General features: G+C 35.8%; 1 protein-coding gene across 1 annotated transcript; it reads right to left on the reverse strand.

Annotated features, from left to right (window-relative positions):
- Positions 1-356: 356 nt before the first annotated feature.
- On the reverse strand, positions 357-20,708 carry LOC135688856 (serine/threonine-protein kinase Sgk2). Its single transcript, XM_065205891.2, has 19 exons — positions 20,369-20,708; positions 17,845-17,928; positions 17,634-17,721; positions 16,442-16,517; positions 14,811-14,907; positions 13,943-13,989; positions 13,597-13,654; positions 13,070-13,153; positions 12,554-12,616; positions 12,261-12,329; positions 11,416-11,459; positions 10,356-10,424; positions 9,409-9,445; positions 7,850-7,936; positions 5,092-5,295; positions 4,674-4,724; positions 3,411-3,500; positions 3,165-3,222; positions 357-1,265 (listed from the first exon to the last, which is right to left on the reverse strand). The coding sequence occupies exons 1-19, from the start codon at positions 20,489-20,491 to the stop codon at positions 1,156-1,158; spliced, it is 1,539 nt and encodes a 512-aa protein (XP_065061963.1). The 5' UTR covers positions 20,492-20,708; the 3' UTR covers positions 357-1,155.
- Positions 20,709-21,031: the final 323 nt, after the last annotated feature.

Below are 21,031 nucleotides of genomic sequence, written 5' to 3' on the forward strand. Positions count from 1 at the left end.
TTTGGAACGATCAACATTTAGAAAAAATTTGCATCTTCGTTTCATTGCTTCGAGTCGAGACTGAAAAGTTACAAGGATTTCGAACGACGATGTTTTCGTTTCCTTTTCTGCTTTTTTTTCAGATTTAGTGTACTCTAGACATTTGTGGGTACTTTTGAGATTCAAATTTCGAATAAACTAGTTTAATAATTTTTCACGAGCAAATGATAAAAACGACACTGACGCTGTTAAAAATGAATAAAAGGTGAGAATAAAAATGAAAAATAAAATGAAAAAATTAGCAAACGAAAACGGAGAAACATTTCCCCTTTCACAAACATTTAATTATAAAGAAAATGAAGCATAGAAGTAAACCATTTTCAAATCACTTTCTGGAATATTTTCTTCATTTTACAGCAATAATTATTTCTTAAAAAATGAAATAGTATGAAACAGTTATTTGATATCAAGCAAGACTTTTTATGAGAAAAGAAAAGAATGATGTTAAAAGATTATCCCCAGATTTCATAACTACATTATCTAATGATCATATGACGTATGTGTTTAGAAAATCATCTTGTGCGTCCTACTTTGTGTGTTAATCTAAACAACCCACTCGTTATGAGGAATTATGGCCTCGAAACTTTCATAACAACATTTTAGACAACGGATTCTACTTAAAAAAAGGCATGTTTCGAAATGAGAGACTTAATGACCGACGACTTTCAAATCAGTCAGCTAGCATAAGCGATTGCCTTCCAATTCATAACTAAAACAAAATCACACGAATCCGAGCTAGGTAAAATCGTGCATTTATATGGAAGCAAGTAAAAATGGCTATCTATCATTATAAACTTAATGACTAACAGTTGCATTCATAAAAGGCTTCTAGCTGTCAATTAATTTTGGATTGACAAAAAATACCTTTTGCCGATTCACATGTTAAAAAACAAGGTTCCTAGTTGACTGGAATCGAAAGAGCTAAGGGTTCGCTTTACAAAGGACAAAGGAAAAGCGCGGGCCGCGTTAATTGCGCGGGTTGCCCTGCCAAACAGTTCCAAGTAATATTCCTCTTATCAACAATACGTTAAATCATTGTTCAGATCAATTCTAAATACCATTAGTAGCGTAAACGCAATACCAGGAGGTAATCAGTGCAACTTTCTGCAAAACTCTTCATTCATTCAATTCGTCGGTTGGTGGGACATACGTAAAACCGACAAATGCATCATCAGGATCACCAACACTAGCACTGATTTGATGATCAGCGTATTTCTTTAATGATTCTGAAAGGTAAACAGCAATACGTAACGGCTGCTGGAGCAAAGAACACAATCATTGAAAATATATGATTACTTAATAACCTGATTACTTGATCACTCGATTACTTGATCACTCGATTACTTGATCACCTGATTACTTGATCAACCTGTGACTTTATCACCTGATTACTTGATCGCCTGATTATTGATCACCTGATTAATCGATCGCCTGATTACTTGATCACCTGATTACTTGATAACCTGATTACTTGATCACTAGATTACTTGATCATCTGATTTCTTGATCGCCTGATTACTTGATCACTCGATTACTTGATCACCTGATTACTTATTCGCCTGATTACTTGATCACCTGATTACTTGATCACCTGATTACTTGATCACCTGATTACTTGATCACCCGATAACTTGATCACCTGATTACTTGATAACCCGATTACTTGATCACCCGATTACTTGATCACCTGATTACTTGATCGCCTGATTGCTTGATCACCTGATTACTTGATCACCTGATTACTTGATCACCTGATTACTTGATCACCTGATTACTTGATCGCCTGATTACTTGATCACCTGATTACTTGATCCCCTGATTACTCGATCGCTTGATTACTTGATCACCTGATTACTTGATCACCTGATTACTTGATCACCTGATTACTTGATCGCCTGATTACTTGATCACCTGATTACTTGATCACCTGATTACTTGATCACCTGATTACTTGATCGCCTGATTACTTGATCACCTGATTACTTGATCACCTGATTACTTGATCACCTGATTACTTGATCACCTGATTACTTGATCACCTGATTACTTGATCACTAGATTACTTGATCACCTGACTACTTAATCGCCTGATTACTTGATCACCTGATTACTTGATCCCCTGATTACTCGATCGCTTGATTACTTGATCACCTGATTACTTGATCACCTGATTACTTGATCAACCTGTGACTTTATCACCTGATTACTTGATCGCCTGATTATTGATCACCTGATTACTCGATCGCCTGATTACTTGATCACCTGATTACTTGATAACCTGATTACTTGATCACTAGATTACTTGATCATCTGATTTCTTGATCGCCTGATTACTTGATCACTCGATTACTTGATCACCTGATTACTTATTCGCCTGATTACTTGATCACCTGATTACTTGATCACCTGATTACTTGATCACCTGATTACTTGATCACCTGATTACTTGATCACCCGATAACTTGATCACCTGATTACTTGATAACCCGATTACTTGATCACCCGATTACTTGATCACCTGATTACTTGATCGCCTGATTGCTTGATCACCTGATTACTTGATCACCTGATTACTTGATCACCTGATTACTTGATCACCTGATTACTTGATCGCCTGATTACTTGATCACCTGATTACTTGATCCCCTGATTACTCGATCGCTTGATTACTTGATCACCTGATTACTTGATCACCTGATTACTTGATCACCTGATTACTTGATCGCCTGATTACTTGATCCCCTGATTACTCGATCGCTTGATTACTTGATCACCTGATTACTTGATCACCTGATTACTTGATCACCTGATTACTTGATCGCCTGATTACTTGATCACCTGATTACTTGATCACCTGATTACTTGATCACCTGATTACTTGATCGCCTGATAACTTGATCGCCTGATAACTTGATCGCTTGATTACTTGATCACTAGATTACTTGATCACCTGACTACTTAATCGCCTGATTACTTGATCAATAATTCATCTGTTAACTGAGTATCAATCAAGGAATCAAGGAATAGCTCGTCGAAATAAAAATTTCAAAAACAACGCATCACCAACCTAACAAAACTCATTATAATTAGAGGCATTTACAGAGATAAAATTACTTGTCGCTTACCTGGGACAGACTCTCTAACAAACTCAGGATCAAAGTGCTTCAAGTCCATCTGGTCTTTCTGCAATGGAAGAAAAACAACAGATTGAATGGAGACATTCTGGTAGGCGCTTTACAGAAAAAAAAACACTCTTTCACATTGGCAACATGGTTAGCAGGAAGATACAGTAATTGGTAAATCTACCGCAGAAAAACAAATAAATAAACATCTGTGAATAAATATAAATAAATCGAATTCAATTGACTCACAACATTGGGGTTGTATGGTGGCTCGATCTTCTTGTCGTAAAGGTCTTGCCAATTGATGGTGCGGAAAAATGGATGCACCTTAATATCATTCTAAAAAAGAAAGAAAATATCAAAATCAAAACTAATAATCGGATTTGCTTATAACACTACTCCATGGGTCTAAGTTTCTTTGGATGGGACTATGTGCCTATGTGCCTATGTGCCTATGTCACAACAGGAACTTAAGTGCCAATTACGCTACTCGCCATCGTTACAAGCTATGCTTTAAAAGTCATTTCCAGCCTGCTGTTGCTTCTTGAATTTCAGAATTAAATAAACAGAAGCTACTACGGCTTCAAGGATGACGTCATCACAAGAGTTTCAAAAGGTATACCGAGGGAGAAAAAGACATAGTTTGCGATTCGGTCAGATTCAGCGGATGTAAAACCAAACTAAATACAGGTCTGCATCAAAATATCATTTAAAATACACCATAATTAAATTTCATTGAAGAATGTTAAAAAAGGTTCTTAGCTAAGACAAAAACGGCGTGAATGACGTTCTCTGAAAAGCAACAAACATAGGAGTCTGATAAAGCCGGACAACACTGACTGCTGGCACGAAGTTTGGTGATAAATGCTGAATGTCAGTGGCAAAAAATTTGTTAAAAATGAGAAAACCTTTTTTTCAGCAGTTTTCATTAAACAGTTGTAAGGTCGAGAGGCTTAAAACGTTAGTTTCCTATCGCAAAGGGTTTTATTCAGGAAGAATTTTATTATTTTGCTTTTTAGAAGACTAGAGATGGTGTATTAGGCCATAAAGAATGAGAACTGCATAATATATGAGACAGGATTTTTGTTGCCAACAACTGTCGGAAAGCTATTTTGGCTAAATTAAGAAAATCTGAACTAGTAAAACACGGAAACCCGCCTAGACTATGATATTAAGATCAACAAAAATGTAACATATTTAAAATGGCAAAAGAAGTGTTGACACATACGGTAAAATGATAACCAACAAATGAAAATTATTAAAGATACAAGAAAGTTGACACGCAAAATGTAAAAAAATAGAATTGGAACATTTAAATATATAAAGATAAAGATTATAGTTTGTCTGGCGGGTGCGCAATCATCAAACTCTGAGTAACGGAATATCAAATAGTCGATGAAACCCATAATGCATCTAGCAACAATAAACAGATGTGTAACTGGATCGTGAAACATGATAAAATTTGAGATACATTTATGTGAATATTAAAAGTTTAAGGAAAGATCGTCTTACAAAATCTCTTTCTGAGGAGCCAAGGCGCTTTGTTCGATCCTTCTGCAATAGCTGAGGAGAAAAAATAAAAGACCGACTTATAACATCGCCTTACATAGTTAGCATGCCTAGCAATTATGTCCAATTTTTAGGATTCTTCAACTGTCTGTTGCCTAGCGATGTTTGATTGCCTATTCTTTAGCATGGACCAATCGGCTACTTCCTAGCTTTTTCACATGCCAATAGCTAGTAACAACATAAAGATCAGTTGGGAAAGTTGCTTTCAAGCAAAAGGAAAGTTAAAAATCAACTAAACTGCGACACTGCGAAAGCAACAGTTTATAAAGCAATACAAAAAATTGTTTTCTATGGCTTTAATTAAGTTCTTTTATAAAGAGAAAACTAGAAATAATTAGAACAGACAAAGATGAGAGCATACCCCTTGAAGTAGATCTCTGCCACTATGAGAAATATTTGTCCTTAATCTCAATGGTTTATGCAAAATCTGGTCATACATCTCAGCTGTGTCTCGACTGTAGAATGGAGGCAAGCCATACATCATTTCATACGTCACAGCACCCAGGCACCACCAGTCCACAGATTTGTCGTACTCCTGCTTTCGCAGCACCTCTGGAGCCAGGTACTAAAATCAAAACAAATCACCTCGATAGAAATAGAAGGATTCGAAAATGTAAATAATTGCTGCTAGTAATGAGTTGGCTTGTGTATTTTACAGCTTAGTGATGTTTCGTAGCGGGTTTAAAAGTACATGTCGTGCTATGTCCTGGTTGAACAAAAACTCATGAGAATCAAAGAAAAGTGTGGGGTATCACATTGTTTGTTAGCTTCCGTTTCGATCGTTAGATATTTTGATCAAGTTGTGGTTCATTCCGTATGCTAGAACAATATGTGTAACTTCACACAGCCACCATTTTCTTAGTGTCAGATGCTCGTTGCCTAGGCCTATTGGCCTGCACTACCGGAACGCTTATTGGGCGTATAATCAACGTCGTAAAAAGAACCCGGAAACATTAAACGCAAATACTAAATGTGTGCCTTCTAGCGTGTCGGGCCGATGTACAAAACAGAAAGAGATTAACGAAATGTTTATTGAAAGAAATATTGAACGAGAAAGGATGAACACCAAAGTCAAGAGGAAACAGCAAAAAACAGAAAGAAAAAGAGAAGAAAAATTAGTAGAGAAAAAATTGAAAGTGATAAAAAAATGGCAAAATAGAACACAAAAATAACAGAAAACACTTCTTGAAAGTACAGCTCAGATCCGAAAAAAGAGAACAGAACAGGATAAAACAGAAAAATCCAGAGGTGGAGCTGAGCTGAACAGAATAGAGCAGAAAAAATAGAACAGAAAAGAATAGTAGAAAAAGAGTCAGAATGGAGCAGGTACGATGGAAAAAACAAAGAGGACAAAACAGAATAGAGCGGAACATAGAAGAAAAAAGGGGCGGAACATAGAAGAAAAAAGGGCGGAACATAGAAGAAAAAAGGGCGGAACATAGAAGAAAAGGGCGGAACATAGGAAGAAAAAAGGCGGAACATATAAGAAAAGGGCGGAACATATAAGAAAAGGGCGGAACATAGAAGAAAAAAGGGGCGGAACATAGAAGAAAAAAGGGCGGAACATAGAAGAAAAAAGGGCGGAACATAGAAGAAAAGGGCGGAACATAGGAAGAAAAAAGGCGGAACATATAAGAAAAGGGCGGAACATATAAGAAAAGGGCGGAACATAGAAGAAAAGGGCGGAACATAGAAGAAAACGGCGGAACATAGAAGAAAAAAGGCGGAACATATAAGAAAAGGGCGGAACATAGAAGAAAACGGCGGAACATAGAAGAAAAAAGGCGGAACATAGAAGAAAAGGGCGGAACATAGAAGAAAACGGCGGAACATAGAAGAAAAAAGGCGGAACATATAAGAAAAGGGCGGAACATAGAAGAAAACGGCGGAACATAGAAGAAAACGGCGGAACATATAAGAAAAGGGCGGAACATAGAAGAAAACGGCGGAACATAGAAGAAAACGGCGGAACATATAAGAAAACGGTGGAACAAAGAAGAAAAAAGGCGGAACATAGAAGAAAAAAGGCGGAACATAGAAGAAAAGGGCGGAACATAGAAGAAAACGGCGGAACATAGAAGAAAAAAGGCGGAACATATAAGAAAAGGGCGGAACATAGAAGAAAACGGCGGAACATAGAAGAAAACGGCGGAACATATAAGAAAACGGTGGAACAAAGAAGAAAAAAGGCGGAACATAGAAGAAAAAGGCGGAACATATAAGAAAACGGCGGAACAAAGAAGAAAAAGGGCGGAACATATAAGAAAAAGGGCGGAACATATAAGAAAACGGCGGAACATAGAAGAAAAGGGCGGAACATAGAAGAAAAGGGCGGAACATAGAAGAAAACGGCGGAACATAGAAGAAAACGGCGGAACATATAAGAAAAGGGCGGAAAATAGAAGAAAACGGCGGAACATAGAAGAAAACGGCGGAACATATAAGAAAACGGTGGAACAAAGAAGAAAAAAGGCGGAACATAGAAGAAAAAAGGCGGAACATAGAAGAAAAGGGCGGAACATAGAAAGAAACGGCGGAACATAGAAGAAAAAAGGCGGAACATATAAGAAAAGGGCGGAACATAGAAGAAAACGGCGGAACATAGAAGAAAACGGCGGAACATATAAGAAAACGGTGGAACAAAGAAGAAAAAAGGCGGAACATAGAAGAAAAAGGCGGAACATATAAGAAAACGGCGGAACAAAGAAGAAAAAGGGCGGAACATATAAGAAAAAGGGCGGAACATATAAGAAAACGGCGGAACATAGAAGAAAAGGGCGGAACATAGAAGAAAAATGGCGGAACAAAGAAGAAAAAAGGCGGAACATAGAAGAAAAGGGCGGAACATAGAAGAAACAGAATGGCATGGATCAATAGAGTCAGAACACCATTAATGGCGTGGTCAGGGTATAGAGAAAGAAAAAGGGTAAAATTCAATACATTCATACTAAATTTCTCTACATTGATAGCTAAAAAAATTGCATTAATGTTCAATAAATGATTTCCATTTAATTTGGAGTAAGAAAAAGGGATTAGTTTTAGGCATTATCGTTTACATGGCAAAAACAGTAAGCTGGAAGTAGACAATGTGTAGATTTTCCAAATCAGTAATCTCCTACCTCTGGAGTTCCACAAAATGTTGAAGTCGTTCCAAGAGCTTCAATTCCTTCTTTACAAAGACCAAAATCAGTGAGGATAATATGACCCTATGTATCAAGAAATTGCATCTATAAGCAACAGTTAAGCAAAATCGAACAATAAAAATAGTGTATCTAATTATGGGGGCGAAGGGAATATTAGAGAAGAGGCTATGGGAAAATGGGGGCGTAGGGTAAAAGGATATGACATTTCACAGTATGAGGAATATAAAGTTTCATAACTAACACTTTATATACAATCTAACAGATTGGTTACCAACTTGAAAATATCTGAATACAAATTAATTATGTACGCAAAGGAATATTCATAACCTGAGCACGGTAAACATCAAATATGATTTTAGGGATGTGAAATTATTGTGAATTCATATTATTGAAATTGTGAAAACTTTTATTTCGGGTGCGAAAATAAACCATCTACTCTATAAGGGGTACGAGCATTTACTAGAGTTTTCTCAATTTCCCCTCGGCTCCACCTCCTATGGATACTCAAAACCGCTTTATTATAACGAATCTTCTCATTGGCATTCCGAATCATGTTATAAAGTCAATGGTCTGTGATAGGGTTTCTAGACTATGCCGAAAAACATATAGCTCAAGATCGAGTTCGAGATAAGAATCCATAAAAACTTAAGCAACTAGGGCAAGTTAACCCGAAAGCCAGCTGTTGTGGAATCCCGTCGTGCACTGCTTTTCGTAATTACAAAACAGTTTTCTGCATTCATATGCTGTTGCATCGTCACCAAACCTTTCGTAACATCAACATTATTTTATCTTGATAACATTCGTAGCAGCTAAAGACAATGCCCGGTGAAGGAGACCCTAATCTGCTTCATAATAACGACGCTTTAAGCTTCGATTGTAATTATAGAAAGGATTTGTACAGGTCAAAGGGTGTTAACAATTTATCACAACATTATTCAACTTATGGTCGGATTATTTGGATTTTAAGTGACCCACGTAGCATGCAACTTAAGTCAAACTTTTACAGTATCTTGATTAAAAAACTATTGATAAGAAAAATGACAATGTGATTGTGAAAATGTGAGGTATAATCAATGGGAGCTTAAGTTGCTTTTTTCTCCTGGCAATTTAAGTTCATAGGTCAGTTCTACAAATGTTTACTTTTGCTTAGACTGCAAAAATAAAACCAGGGCACAATAAAAAGACACCACTTTATTGCGTAAAAGACACCACTTTGTTGCATATTTAGGTACATTGTGGATACGAATACTGAAAGGATGGTTTGTGTATGACCATGAAGAAAAAAAAAATACACACAAAACAGGAAGAGAACGTGCGTAAAAATAAGTTTGCGTGAATGTTGTTGATCAAATATAAAGAATCTGGAAACATAACTGTTTTGATCTCCTGTTAAAAAAAGATGGTGAGCGGCGATTGCGGTTTCCAACAGCGGTGTATTCAGTTAAGGTCTAGCAGACTGAACAACAACATAATTCTACGAAAACATAACATCTCAATTCGTTAAGTTTCGTTAAGATAAAAGATTGAAAAGGTACCTCAGAACTCAGCAAAATGTTTTCCGGTTTCAAGTCCCTATGATAAAAAGCAATAACTCAGCTTGTTATGGGATTCTTTTCAGATCCTTTAATGATCAAATGAAATTCCCTAAAAACAATGAGATTACTAGGCACAAATATCTAAACGGTGATTCAATTCAATTCATGTCCATTCATTATGAAGTAACCAGTCTAGTACGCACAAAGTTGTCTAACAAGTTTGTTTGGCAGAATGGACTGCTGGTATAATGAGAGCAACATAGCAACGACACCCAGAAATGCAAAACGCATTCTTCAATATGGCAAAAGTGCTTCTTGTTCGCCATTGTGTGTGTGATCCCTTGATTGCTGATGGTCACAATTAACTTCAACAGATGTCTAAAAGTTTTTTTAACATTAAGTGCATAAAATTAATTTCTAAGAATATGAAACAGGACGTGAGCAAGCCATCAAACCCCACTGACGCAAGCCGAAAAACCCAAAGGAGGAACCAAAGCCATTACAATTTCCTTCCGTGTTCCTTGCGTCTTGTCAACAACATAATGTATATTGTGATCACAATCAATAACTTCGTGATAATTTCACGATAAAGCTAACAAAAGCAGGAAAACAATGTGTAAATATTGAAAACGATTAATTAAAAGCTTTGACGGTGTCGAAAATTGAAAGGTGATATTAGCAAAAAGGAAATGAGGCTTGTTTAGTTTCTCAATGTTCTCACTCATTTTGCACTCATTGAGCACTTATGGTGAGACAATTAATTTGTTCTGTCCAAGTTCGTTCTAGTTCTTCGTCCATTTCTTCAAAGTGTGTTTTGATTTGATACTGGCAACTCAATTGATATCATCATTAACTATTGCATAGCAAAATAGCAAGGCATGGGGACTTCATATAGCTAAATAGAGGGGCTTCAGGTGGCTGAATCGTAACGTGGCAACTAGCCGTACCTGTAAATGATACCGAGGCTGTGCAAATATCCTATTGCTGATGCAATTTCGGCTGCGTAAAATCGTGCTCTAGAAAATAAACGCGGAGGCGATATTAGCTTGAGCTACACAAAAATGTGGGCCAGGTGCCAATCATTTGTTTTCTTCAAAGATAAACACGATCATTCAATGAAACTTTTAGATACAAATGAAATGATACTAATGAAATTGATAAAGTGGGTGACAGCGCACATGAAATGCCGAAAGCTAAACTAAAATGTCGGCGCCCTCTATGTTTTTGCCAAGTTATGCAATGATAATTATGTTGGGCTTCTAAGCTACACATTCTCATGAACACCAGCTGAAAATTGCACTTCAGGCCATTTGCCTTCACGAAATAATTGGCTAGAACTGGATATTAATGAAAGCGAGCATTCCTGCTGGTAATGGCACGTGTGAACGCGGCAAATATGAAAAAACCCATCTATTTATATATGTTACAGATACTCTCGTTTCCTAACATGTGTTCGCAGGAATGTAGTCAAAGTCTAATTACTTAAGGGTATTGGTATGACTTAAGATAACAAGAAAATGTGGAAACATAGCATAACAAAATACATTAGCGTGAAAATGTGGAAACATAGTTAACGGAATTAATTTTTTTCCGACACTCCTTTTCTTCCGAGTCTCCCCCTTCTCGCACTACCTTAGGCTTTGCGGTATAGGACCTATTTGTTATGGTATGCCTGTTGCCTACTCCTCAGCCCCCCTCCCCAATGCAACCTTCCCCCCCCCCCCCATTGCATTCTTGCGGCTACCAGCTTCTTACAATTCATTTCAGCTTTAGTTATGAGATACTATCTAGATACAAACCTAGATTTTTAGTGTAACTTTTTTAACTTCTGTAGTGTAACTTTTTTAACCTTTTAATTTTTTTTAAGCTTTACCTTCAATCTCTTATAATTTTGAACCTTTTACTTGACAAACTTTTATTTTAACAGGACCCTTAGTGATAGCAGTATTATCTTTACTGAAAAGACTATCCTGTATAAATATGGTAGATTATTATTATTATACATACCGGTGCTCCGGAAAGTACCTTTCTCTTTGTAAATGGAAGAAAAGCTGAAAGAAAACAACAGCAATAAAAGCAAAAGTAGAGCCAGGATTAAACAGATCCCGTGGATATTGCATACTTAGCCAATTAGCAGAAGGCTGACGGATAAACAGACTATTATAATTCATTGTCTGGATTTGAATCTAGCAGTAATACTACCAAATACTTATTTAAAGGCAATCTGTCTCGTTGTAGATTGTTTAACGAGAACAATAGCTGGAACAATGGCCTAAACACGATTCCAGCGCTCCGCCAAATTTTTTACAATGCGATAAATTAAAGGGGGACTGGAAACAATAAAAATCCCTTTGTTCTTATAACCAATCAACGTCGTGACAGATTGCCTTTAATCTATGCTTGCTTCGCTACCTAAAGAAAAAAGATAAGGAAGTGAAAATTCCGTTCTAAAAGAGAGATTTAGTAGAAACAGAATAGAGAGAATGGACAGCATGGCTGCATACAGCACAGGGGAACGAGGAGCATCGAGACGGTGCAAATAAAGATTCAGTTGATCAGGGTCTCGTTCCTCGGGAATTAATGTCTTATTAGATTGAGACAGTCGATTCGTTCAAGAAATCTTATGAAGAGACTGCTAGTTCTCTACGATTCACTGCTACATCTAATCGCAAAAGCTGTAGGACGTTACAAGACATATGCATGTTTATAACACCAACTAGCTGGATCAGGTCATGGAGATTCTATGATGTAATCACGTCTTTGAGGGAAGCAAAAACTTCAAAAGGACGCTCGAATCATTGCCTAGGCCAGCGAAACAGGCTATTTTGAGATGTAAAAAAAAGCAAGAATACCTCTCCACCATTGACGTAGTCCAAAACAAAGTAAAGCTTGTCGCTTGTTTGGAATGAATAATGCAGACCCTGAAAAATTCAAGTCAAATGTTTAAATCTAGAAAAAATGACAAAATTAATCAGTAAATGTGCAGTTTAATTCTTGGCGGGTACTAAGTCAAGTGCGATTAGCAGGCAACCCGAGTCTAAGTTCACGCCATCAAAACAGATATGATTACAAGGAACTAAGCAATTATGAAAGGAGTCTTTTTTTATAAACAAAATGTTGAAATGTGACTATGTAACACGCTTACCACTAGGAAAGGATGTTTCACATTCTTAAGAAGAACGTTCCTCTCTGCCATTATATGCCGAGCCTAAAAAATATGAAACAACTTTATCGTTACGATCATGGACAGCATCTGCGTGTTGTATCGGACTATTTCATGTCAGCAGCAACACCCAATTGGCATTATTCACTGCTGCCAGGCAAAGACTAAGTCGTACCTGACTAATGTCATGTCACGGTCGTACCTGACAAGGGTGTTTGTAACTATTTCCACAATGCAAACGTGCACACAAAACATGGTTGCTAAAAACGCAGACTAGTAAACACAGACAGCAACTACAAGTTGATAGATCGAATTTCACAAAGTTTCATGACATAAGAGCGACTTAGTCGGTTTCCTAACTAGTTGTCTATGCACCGTTTTTCATGGAATTGAGTAGCTGCACCAAAATAGGAGCTGCGAGATCCTACTCACCTGCAGTTATGCATGAGCAAGCTACAAAGTATTTCAAAAGTAACACTAATGTGAGAAGCAGCATACCTCATTGCGCTTTCGAATTGCGGCCTTCCTGAGCACTTTGATGGCGTAGTGTCGGCCATCTTGCTTGTGCTTCGCTAGTAAAACCTAGAGAAGAGAATGGATACAGAATGAGGCAACTTTACAGGGGCCATAACGGCGCTGAATCCACCACTTCGTTATGTTTGCCAAGACAAATAGAGCGTAAACAAACGCTGTTTTGACTGAATATAAGTACTGAATCTTCCAACTCCAAATTTAACGATAGACAGTGCAATATCAGCAAGATACATTTGCTAGGAGAAACAATACTTTAACTTCACTCTTTCGACATAATGCATGCATTATATCAACTAGCTTGGACGTATCACAAATCAAGAACATTGGTCGAATTTACAGGTCGTGTTTTCAAACACTTGTAGCCCAAATGATAACAGGTTGTAATTGAATGGCCAAGACATGGACCAGATTCAGCTCATACTACTGTTTAGGCTCTCCACCTACAGGGTCGGGACATGAAAGTATAACAGGTCAAGAGAGGGGCTACAAACCTTGCCAAAACTGCCCTTTCCGATGACCTTCAAGAACTCAAAGTCACTTGGTTTTGCCCTGACAAACAAGAGAGAAAAATTTATCAAAACGGGAAGGCAGTATGGCAGAAATGAGAGAAAGGCAAAAATATTGCAGAGGAAAATTTCTACGTCAAGTCAGACGCAACCAATTTGTGGACTCCAAACAGTAATTAAATCAATTTGAGACCCGACGTCTAGATGGACAATGGATATCATAAAATTCTCAAAAGAACGCAAGTATTAAACAATTTCGTTGAACATCAATAAAAACAGTTTTATTAAAAACAACCCTCGGATCTTGTAATATATTTTTTGAATTACATACTTGGGATTGTGGGATTCACCGAGGTCTACTTTCTCCATATCCTTCGTCTGCAAAGTAAACAAAGACTTGTATAAAACAATAACCCAAATTCGAATTAGTGGAGATAAAAAAAAATTCATTATTAAAGTTTTAAATAAAACTCATAGGTCCCTAAGAGCAAGATCAACTCGCGAATAAAAAGTCAAATCCGCTTCACAAAACACTGCCTTCAAAAAAATCGCAAAAAACCAGTTTATTGGCAAGATAAAACTCCTTTTTCATTAAGACACAGTTGCAATAGAAGCTAGTAAGCTTACCAAGTTTCTAAGAACAAAACTACGCGGGCAGCACTTCATTGTTGGTGTTCTGAAATCTTAGGCCAACATTTGAAACCACAGAGCAGAAATGTTTTGCTAGCATTATTCGTGAAAGCACAAAGCCTTGTTCAATTGAATTAAGCAGTAAATCTTTAGAAATAAAGCAAAATGGCTTTCCGTAGCTTAGTTAAGCAGATTTATCTAAAGCTTGTTTCAGGTACGACATCAGGGAGGCTGCTTAAGAATGCCATATCAAAGAGATAAGAATAGCTTTGTGATTTCCTAATAACAACATAGCCAGCCAAACACTTGAAAAATCTACTAATTGAACATAGAAGAAACTTATTTTTGATCAAATAAGTACTCATGCTATTTTCATTCTTGATGCACTTATAAATTCTATCCCAGAAAATCTTCGTTAAACATGGACCAAAATCAATTGTATGTCATGCTATTGAAATGAAGCAAACACACCAAACTTCAGTAGCCAATGAAATGGCACCACAATGGAACAACAGTTGATATAAAATTTGTGTCAAGTATCAAGTTTGGTAATCCTATCCAAAACATACCATTTCATCAACCTTCTCGTCTGTGTCATCCATGTCGTCATCTTGGACTGGAGCATTTTTTGGATTGTCAAGGGAGAGAAATTCTCTGACATCAGGACTATGAGCAAAAATTGATTTGGATGAAGAAATACAAATCTAGTTACAACCCAAACTGTTACTAGATATTCATCATATTAAACAACTAGCTTTGTGTAGGAAATGGGCAGAAATATATCACAGTGGAGAAATAATGGACTTAAAATAACGTGCTTCAAATGAAAAGCACTTGACTTAGTTTGATGGGGTTAAAATTGAATAAAAATGTTAATAGTTTTATCATATAATCAGTCAACATGTCATATTGACTTTGCTTTGCACTTTTGCATCACTCAAAAAACTTGTAGGAATGATAAATAAACATCTGAAGTTGTTTGTCATGGAAGTTGGATTAAAAAATTGAGTGGCTGTGTAAAAATATTTAACACTGCAGTATGGTCTTAGGTCGGAGTAAAATAATGAAGATATTTGCTGTAATAGCACTCCTGTGAATATTAAAAGATAACCCACTGTTATGATTTTTGTTGACATCCATTGACATCAACTCAAACATCCTTTGTGAGGGCAATTATCGTTATTCATCATACAGAAGTTTGCACATATATAACTATCACATCCATAATAAGTCTTACTCCCTTAGGCATTTCTCAAAGAAATCAAATTTATCTAACTTTGAATATTGGGTACACTCTTCTTGACCAAGTTAACTACTGATAGAACTGCTGATAAAGTAGATATAATTTTCTTTGTACTTGCTTGCTGTTTTGTTATTCAATTATATACTGTATTAATTTATTTGAGGATGTATCAATTTTCGGTAATAATTCTTACTGTTTTGGTAGTCTTCTTAATTTTTAGTATACCTATCAATGGTATTTTGTGTGCAGAGAAATAGAAAATAAGAAATTTAAACAGATTTTTAGAGACCAATATTTCTAATGATGATATTTTCAAGGTATTGAGATGAATCTGCTTCTTTTTGTGTACAAAGAATTGAGTACACTATGTGGTGGGTTGAGGGGAACGCATACATGTATGTATGTATGTACACACATATATATATATATATAGACGCTTTTCCGTAACTTTTTGATATGCAAGGCATGCTTGTTTTCTTGTAATTAGTGTACCAATTTCCATTGCTTGCGGCCATAAAATGATGATGACTCATCGTCATCAGCAAGCAAACGATCCAAAAAAATATTGTCTCATTGCCAAAAGGGAAGTTGGCACATCTTTTAGCAAAAACAATCAACCATTTGTGGCATCGTGTAATTTTATATATGGATATAGGGGCAATAACAATTTCGATTGGTAAAAATGTATTGCTATGGTAAATAATCTGCTTCTTGTTTCTTTAAAGTGATACTTCAACCTTCTTTTCCAAGGTCAGAAAACTATCATATCTAAAAACTATACAACCACAAACTCCTAAAAGAAAAATAGGCAAATCAACCTTAAATCGCAAGCTGTCTCACAATTTATCTTCTATGATTAATAGCCTTCACCAATTCCTTACTATTCAATGCCCATTCTAACAACTATTCATTTTCACAACAATTAGGCAAAACTAAGTCATGAAACGTGCAGCATACTTCCTGGTGATATCTGGAACTGATAACAGTTGCGTTATAAACTCGTGTAGTCCTTCTCTTCGTGCTTTAATAAAATCTGAAAGTTAACAAAAATTAGCACAGGCATGATATAAAATAACTCTTTTTAGCAGCTCTCCTGGATCTGGTTGTGATATTAAATTTTTAAACAACAACTTTTTATAATAAAGTTAATTAATTATGAAAACAGCTATTTTTAAAAATAAAAAGATTTGTCAATACTGAGAATATTAGGTTGATAAATTTATGGCACCTTTTCCATGGGGTTATGTTGTCTAGTTTGTATTGTTACATATAATAAAGAGACAAGAATAAAATGAAGTATGATGTTTTTGCCAAGACCTTATCCCATGCCTTGACCATGAAAATAAACCCATACAGTTTTGTTTCTTATGTTGTATTTTGGGCGTCAATGAGAAATCCTTTATTGAAAACAACAGGTTCTAAACCTAAAAGTTTGAGCTTTATTCTTCAAATTTTAAGGTTATAAAGTCAAAAGAAATATTCAATATGGGAAGATGTGTATCAAAAATGTTTGATCAGAAAGGTTTCTGTTGTGGGACAAGTGACTTTAAACTTCTGTAAAGGTGTATAATTGTATTTAATTTTTTCATGAACCTTTGTATCACTTGGAATAGCTTGTTAGGAAATATGAATATGACAAATGTTTGATCAGAGATGTTTTTGTTGCAGTGCAAACAATTAGGTAGACTCAATTTCAATCAAAACAACATGGAAAAAATATATCTGGTTTGACATTGGTGAAAGCTTGAGGCAATCAATTCAAACTTTAAGAAAATTTCTTTAATTCTGATATTCTGATGTGAATAGCATTAAAATTGAAAGAAGCTGAATTGAGTAAATTGACTGAAATTAGCATAATAGAATATTATTTTGAATAATTCTTATTTTGAAGAAAACAAGTAGAGAATTATAACTTTTCGATGGGCATACATGGACACTCTCAATAAAAAAACATTTATTGTTACAAAAAAACAGAGGATTTGATTTGTTAGAATATATCGGAAAGTGGAGCTCTGTAATATCAAAATTGGAAACATAAGTCAACAAAGTCACTGAAAATTGCCAAAGAGAGGCAAAAATTGTTTCACCATACAAAGCAAATCAATTCCATAATGACACAAAATTCTGTATAAATGTAATCAAAACCAACCTGGGTTGAGGTTTTTCTTCAAAAACCTTGTTTCAAATATATTTTTGCCAGGAAGCTTGATGTTAAGATCAGGATAAATTTTCTTCAACTGAAAGGATAGAGATGACAATGTATCACCAAAATAATTGATTTGAGCTTTATTAATTCATTAACTTTGCATAAAATGAATAAAAGCTTCATAGTGTTAAAGGACCTGACTATTATCACTTACTTTGTCTTGAAGAGTGTTGAATTCATTATAGCGTCTGAAAATGAACCAGGATTTACCAGGAACTTGCACCAATACTTTGTAAACCTAAACAGAAGGATGAACAATGTCATAAATTCATAAATGGGATCATACTTTGCTATATTCTTGTTTAGTGTTTTATTTTAAAAAACAACATTGTGCAAGTTTGGTGCACAAGACAAGTTGTTGGTTCTGGGTTGCAACTTAAGTGTGTTACCATGTAATTGTCTAATAAGTCAAATTATCTCATTATTTGTGGAGAAGTTATCAAAATGGAGTCTCAATCTAATGACTAATATTTGCTTAAGTATTCCAATTTAAATAAAACATAAACTGAAAGCTTATTAAACAGATGTGTTAATGCTAATTGAAAAATATTTTCATTCCTATTCACAAAAACAACAAAACTAAATAAATGTAAAGAAAGACATTAAGATTTGCCCTGACGGTTGGCTACCTGGTCAGCTTCAATATGTGATTTCGACTAGGATGTCTTCAGTTAAGTTTATCCTTACAAAATTTTTTTGATGCGTAACTGGACCCACTTAGACCGCTAAATGCTAGATTAAACCTTCAATGTTGTTTACTTTTTTATCAACTCAGGTTTCAAGTTGCATTGCACTTTCTGTCAACATACTCAAAGAAAAGAAACCAGGTCTAAGTCAAGTTTGAAAATCATTGACTTTAACCAATATGGGTAATGAATGGACATAGGAAAAGGAATGGGTTTTAAGCTTAAAAAACGGTTTTAGTAGGGAAGAATGTTAGAATAATATGATGGATTTGTGGTGTGTAACAGAGGAAATAAAAGCCAGAGATTTCATATTGTAATGGATAAGTCATTACATAATATCAGCCAACGATGGCTGGCTGAGTGAGCATCTGCCCCATACTCAGATCTCTAAGTCATATGGCTGATTAAAAATTGATAGGAACATGTTTGTGGAAGAAAAACAGACTAAAGGCTGCTGTTTGCTTTTAATTGAAAAAATTGAAAAAATGGCTGTTGCTTTTCAATTAAAAAACAACGGGTGGGGCAAGTTTATCAACAGAATTAGTGAAACGTTACAAGCTATTGTGATTTGTATAAGTTCTATATAATATTGCTGTAACAGTTAACTTAACCTGAAAACTACAACTAATCCAAAACATAGACTTCATATTCACCATAGATTTTTCAAACCTATTAATGTCAATAAGGACACTGAGAAGCTATACTTATCGAGCAGTGTCCTGGTCCTTCCTCTCAATGTGATCACACCTCGTGATTCCTACGCCTGGAATTACAGGAACTGGCAACTCTCCCCACTCTGGGTGAAAGTTTGGTCATGCCAGGGACTCTAACTAATCCAAACTACAACTAATCCAAAACATAGACTTCATATTCACCATAGATTTTTCAAACCTATTAATGTCAATAAGGACTAAACAATTATTATTTGCAATGTTAGTAGGATTTTGACTAAAATTACTGTTTTGTGATGTCAAAAGAAAACATATATAAAATTCGAAATTTATATAGGATTAAATTGGCTATACCTACATGAAAAAAATGCATTTTTCTGGCTAATTACAGAAATTGCCTTAAAAGTTGATGCCTCTTTTTATGCTAAAATGACATGCAACATACTTATCTTTGGTATATGCTATTGGAATTTGCTTTTGAAACAAAAATTAAGGAAACTGAATGTTAATAATTTAACTAAATGTTGATATTCATAAGATGAGAAGTCTCAGAGCAAATATAACTTTGTCATTTGTTGTCCCTACTAGCAACTGCTTCGTTTTGAAGTTTGTTTTTCCTTGTAAGAAAAAGATGAGCAACATGCGTTGTAGGTGACAGGTGCATGTAAACTTCAAACAACCGTAGACATCAAAACAAGAAAAGTGCTTGCATCAAAATTCAATCACTAGCATACATCTCATTAATGTAAAAATATAAAGATAAAATCGTGTTATTTCTGAAGCTTAGACTTAAAGTTATTTTGTGCTTCGACGTGACTATAGGATTAAATATTGTTTACAGAATTATGATACGCGACCAGTTTCTTATTTGTGCGGGATACACCCAGAAACAGGCGTATCAGGAAAACAGAGACACTAAACTTATTCATTATCTATGATCTGTTTATTGTCATTGCAAGATCAACGGAAGGTTGGCCGTCATGACAAGATACGCCTTGGAACTGAACGAATTCCCGAACTGAACGGGAAAAACAACAAAGAAAATTACAGCTCTGTTGATACACACAACTAGGCGTACTTTGAAAACTCTGGCCGCGCCACGACTCTTTCAAAGATATTAATGGGCACTTGTGCTATGCTTCTCTTGACTTATCCTGCGACAACAAGGATGGGGTAAACGGGGAATTAAATAAGCGTTTTTAGATTCAAAGTAGTAATAACACGAGGTCGGTCGTTATCCAGGTGAACATTCAGTATAATCACTATTTGACGAACAAAATGGTCATAACTTATTAATAATATGTATAAATAGTATTCTTACTGTAAATTGTTTCTTTTTGTCCTCAGTGACAGTCTCTGAGTCCGGCACACTAACTCCAATCTCTTGATTTGGCTGTTTTGTACTTGGGGACATAGCTCCAGATGAAGAGCTCGGTTTCGGCATAATTGCAGCTTCCTACCATCGGTTACTGAAGAACAATTGAAAACAACCTTAAGGTCTTCCTTGATATTTGGCTATTAATTTCAGCACTACAAATGTCAATTAAACAAGCGTGAGGCCAACTGATCTACGTTTCCGTGCAGTTGTTTGTGAGGATCTCTTAGCTCTGATTTGCACCTCCTTCCTCACTAATATCGAAACTTGCACACGAGGTTGCATTTCAACGAGGCTGTATAAAACCACCCATTTCCTCCTTCACAATCACGCACAAAAAGATATTACCTCGTATTTTTGCGTCAGCAAACCATATTAACTAAGAACAAACTTATAAATTTATGTGAGTTACTTGCTTCTCCGCTACTTACATTCTCAGTAGAACAGACTTCTGGCATAGTATGTTGAAACCAATGATTCTTTATGAATCATGACTCGTTTCGGTGTTAGAAAACTCAAGAAAAACGAATGAATGGGTCTAGCCTGGTTTCGTGATGTAGATAACGAAGAAAAATTTGACACCTTCTGTCCCTCAAGGTTATCTAAAGT

Source organism: Rhopilema esculentum, chromosome 9 (assembly GCF_057945365.1).
Source record: "Rhopilema esculentum isolate cy_ngs chromosome 9, ASM5794536v1, whole genome shotgun sequence".
NCBI classification, from domain to species: Eukaryota; Metazoa; Cnidaria; class Scyphozoa; order Rhizostomeae; family Rhizostomatidae; genus Rhopilema; species Rhopilema esculentum.

Excerpts from the sequence above, each read along its gene's own strand:
- LOC135688856 (XM_065205891.2), bottom strand. The coding sequence starts at position 20,491 with ATGCCGAAACCGAGCTCTTCATCTGGAGCTATGTCCCCAAGTACAAAA. Across the intron at positions 4,725-5,091 it reads GCAGAGATCTACTTCAAGGG|CTATTGCAGAAGGATCGAAC; the intron begins GTATGCTCTCAT and ends TTTTCTCCTCAG. Across the intron at positions 3,501-4,673 it reads GCTCCTCAGAAAGAGATTTT|AATGATATTAAGGTGCATCC; the intron begins GTAAGACGATCT and ends TTTCTTTTTTAG.